The 4,270-nt window shown below is 33.5% G+C and overlaps 1 protein-coding gene across 1 annotated transcript in view; it reads right to left on the bottom strand.

Moving 5' to 3' along the window:
* The window catches only part of hip1rb (huntingtin interacting protein 1 related b), a 67,442-nt gene extending 63,716 nt beyond the window's left edge, over positions 1–3,726 (bottom strand). The window contains exon 1 of the mRNA XM_016452528.1: positions 3,371–3,726. Within this exon, the coding sequence (XP_016308014.1) occupies positions 3,371–3,463 (93 nt within the window). The 5' untranslated portion in view covers positions 3,464–3,726. The remainder of the gene's footprint in view (positions 1–3,370) is intronic.
* Positions 3,727–4,270: the final 544 nt, after the last annotated feature.

Raw genomic sequence — 4,270 nt, 5'->3', positions numbered from 1 at the left:
ATATATACACAAAATCAAAACATACATTTTTGCAAGATATAAGAAACTAAAAGTAAATAACTTTAATTACAGATTTAAGGATAAATTAACATGTCAGTCCTCATTGTTCTTCTTTTTAGGGCAGCAGTAGCTCTAGCAGCAAAGGACCATCCACATCAAAAGCTTTAGGTCAGCCCACAAGAAAAAGAAAAAAAAAGAAACAAACACTACTGTTCCAAAAATGATGTTGCTTAAAAAATAAAATATATTGTATTCAATATATATAACGTATATAACACATGTTATATATATATATAAATAATGTCAATAACACATTTTAGAGCTGTAAGCACAATACTGTGAAACCATGATTTTTTTTTTTTTATTTATTTTCTGTAAAATCTCATACTGGCCCATGCCTAGTTTTAACACATCGCTAACATGATTTAACATGATGTTAACATGGTTTACCACGTTGATAACGTTTTAACACATTGCTAACATGTTTTAACACATTGCTAACACGATTTAACATATTGCTAGTATGTTCTAGCATGATATAACATGTTGCTAGCATTTTTAGCATGTTGAAAGCATGATTCAACATGTTGATAGCCTGATTTAACAAATTGCTAGCATGATTTAGCATGTTGCTAAAATGTTTGAGCAGGTTGCTAGCATGTCTCAAAACTAAAATGCAGGCCTTGTGTTAAGCATTAGCTCAGCAATGTGCAATACATCCTGTTCTCTCTAGGTAAGCATCTATTCCACCTGAAGAAAGAACATCCCTACAGTCTCTCGCTCACTTCCGGCTGCTCCCATTAGACGACATCACAGCAGATTACCTGCATATTTATTTGCTATGTTTTATGCCTGATGCCCATTCTAATGCAACCCGCACTGAGAGTAACTTGTGCAAGGACATCCGTACGATAGGCCTACATATATTCACAACCTCTAGATAGCTGCTTAACAGAGAGGTAACACAAAGGCACTGTGTTGCTTAGAAACATTTGTCAATGCAGGGCGGCTCAACTCACGTGAGAGCTTACAGCAAACTGACACAAAACACACAGAGCTGTGATGTAAACAGACAGAGCTATGTGGCATATTTGACTCGTCAGTGAGAAAAGAACATTGATTTTTTTTTTCTTTGTGTCAGATCATTTCTGATGTTTTGTGCATTTAAATTAGTAGTTTTATATTTATATTTAAATTATATTTAAATGTATAAATATAATTTTATTTAATTATTATTTAAATATTTATATTTAAATTAATAGTTTTTACTATTTAAAAAAAAAAAAGGTCTGTTAATGCTCTCACACTCGTGTTGTTCAAAACCTGTATGACTTTCTTCATTTACTGAACACACTAGACAGAATGACAGCCTTTGTCACCATTCACTCTCATTGTACTTACAAAAGTGAAAGTGGATGAAAGTGGATGGTAACTGAGGCTGTCAGTCTTTAACATTCTGCCTAACATCTATTTCACTGAAGAAGGGAAGTTATACATGCTGGAAAGGTGATTAAATAATGACAAGAAGAGGTTTATCACAAAACTACCATCTAACTATCAGCTCTTAAGTTTATTTTTTCTGCATACATATATTAAGTAATTTAGTACTGACTGCGTTCCTCACCATTTTCAACCTGCAACAACACTATGTGTGGAGTACAAATCACAATAAAGGGAAGAAGAACCTGCCAAACCAGGTTCTTGGGTCTGCATAACTTAAGGAAAAGTTGCAGCCTTCCAACATCACATGATTTTTTTTTCTTTTTCTATAATTAACCAAATGTATACTGCCTTGTCATACACAAATTCCACACATCTCCTGTAACAACAACTTAATAGTTAATATGAAAATTATAAATAGTTGTTATTCAGAGACCAACATGAAATACTTAAGTCAAATATCAAAACAAAATTGATGGACTTACCTCAGTAAACATGGTTTTATGTATGTATGTATGTATGTATTTATTTATTTCTCTTAATTACTTGGATATACAATTACTTCCGGGGGGCAAAAATATATTATTCAGTTAATTTGTATCATTATTTGGTGGAACTGTTCAAAATGTTTTTGACTTGCTGTTAAAATGCTGTTACCTACTATAGACTAGTAATTAACTATTCAGTAAATAGACAAATACACACTGAACATGATGAAGATAAAAACAGTAAATAAATAAAAAGACAATGGAACAGGAAGAACCTGTCATGCCACATACAAAAGACCTCGAAGCCAGGAAAAAAAAAAAAAACATTTGGCAAGCAAGGTTGCCACTTGAGTGATACAGACCAGACATAGGCTAGTTACTGACATCTGTGACCATAAAAGTTTGATATCAAAGCCTGAATGCCTGAAGGGTCTGAAAAGAAGATATATTCTATTCATTCTGAATATGCAATAAAAATAAATAAAACATGAACCCTAATATTTTTTTTCTTGTTTATTCAGTTGGGTCTTGCTTGAGATTCTGAATATAATTCATGAATACATTTCTATGCCTTTTTTTAATAGAAAGATAAACATAAGTCTGCGCATTTCGACTTTTTAATCAAGATTAAAAACGTATGCATGCTATTACTTTATTATTATCCTCATTTAGGGGGTACTACTATTATTGATAACATTGTACAATTTTGTATGTTATTTTTTTCTTCATTGCAAAATTGGTTTTGGTTGATTTAATTTGGCAAAGAATAGCCAAATATGTTTTGGTGGTTTACTAAGTGGGTGATGTTTTGTAACCTATAACTCTAAATGAACTGCAAAGAACAATCTATGACATAAATCAAATAGTCACGACAAACAAACGCCCATTGCGTTTTTATTTGATCTATAGTTTACATCGCGCCATTTATTTGTACTTTTACAATGGCATATGAACATCAGATAGTGATGGAAGCAGTCTAAAATGAACAATAATTATTGCAGACAGAAAACATATGTTAATATTACGCGTTGAACACTGGCGTTCTTATCTTGTAGGTAACGTAGTTGTATGGACAGGTTCGGCGAGTTCCCGGATGACGTTATGTCAAATGTAAACTGGTCTTGCCAGTTGTTTGAAAACCAAATGTTTCGTTTTGGCAATAAGTTTACTCACGTTACTTATTAAGTAAGAATCCTTAAATAAATTAATTCTGTCTTGCGTCAATGCCTGTACGTTTTAAAGACCGACATTTCTGGAAATACGCTATTACTGCAATAGTGTAGCTTAATGCCTACGCAAGCTGCATAGTGCATCCACAATAATGTATTCTGCGTGTGTACAACATATTACGTCGTCAAATGTAGTCAGTGCTAGCAGAGTATAATGGAACGCTAACCATTAGCATCGCAACACAACAGATCCAACTATTCAGGTTACCATACCTGCTGTTTTTCGAAATGCTCCCTCTCGGCTCCTAAAATCGTTTCCGTCCTTTTGCTTTTAACCCGCGAAGGCACCTGTCGTATTGAATTCATCCTTTATATGGTCGCGATTTTTATGGGTAACAAATAGTTGCGTATCGTAAGCGTGTTACGCTTCAAGTGTCCGTCGTTTAACAATCCAGTGTGGCTGTGTGAGGTTTGTTTTCTGGTGTGTTATCAGGAACACCGCGACGCTAAGTAGGACATGGAGAAAAACCTGTTCTGACTTCGTGGCTTCTTGCCGGTTTCAGTCGTACTACAGCATTGCTGTGGGAGGAGTAATAATGCACGTTTTAATACCCCTGACATTCACGTTAGGATAAAAGAGTTCCCAGATGATGACTCGTCACAGAGGTGACACCTTTACGTCATACCATAAAATTACTGAAATTTCTTTACATGTAAGGTATTTTGTGTTCCTTGAAGATATTCAGCAAGTCTGATTGAGTTACCAAAAAGTCAGTATTAATAAGAAAAATAATTAATAAAATATTTAATAAGATTGTCTTATCAAAGTGATAATATATTGTTGCAAAGATGAGTACACACCCTCCAGAAAGTAAAAAAGAAAAGAAAAAGAAAATAACTACAAATAAATAAAGACAATTTAAAATACATTTTCGATCAAGTCAAGTCACCTTTATTTATATAGCACTTTTAACAATACAGATTGTGTCAAAGCAACTTTACAGCATTAATTAGGAAAATAGTGTGTCAATAATGCAAAGTGACTATACTATACTGTTTACAATAGTAAACACTCATTTTTCAGTTAAAGGCAGTTCATCATTGAATTCAGTGATGTCATCATCCAGCTCAGTTTAAATAGTATCTGTGCAATCAAGTCAACGATATCGCTGG

The sequence above is a fragment of the Sinocyclocheilus anshuiensis genome, unplaced genomic scaffold (assembly GCF_001515605.1).
Source record: "Sinocyclocheilus anshuiensis isolate Anshui unplaced genomic scaffold, SAMN03320099.WGS_v1.1 scaffold1229, whole genome shotgun sequence".
Classification (NCBI taxonomy): Eukaryota; Metazoa; Chordata; class Actinopteri; order Cypriniformes; family Cyprinidae; genus Sinocyclocheilus; species Sinocyclocheilus anshuiensis.
Note: the sequence above shows the minus strand (reverse complement) of the source record. Positions and strands in the feature narration are given on the sequence as shown.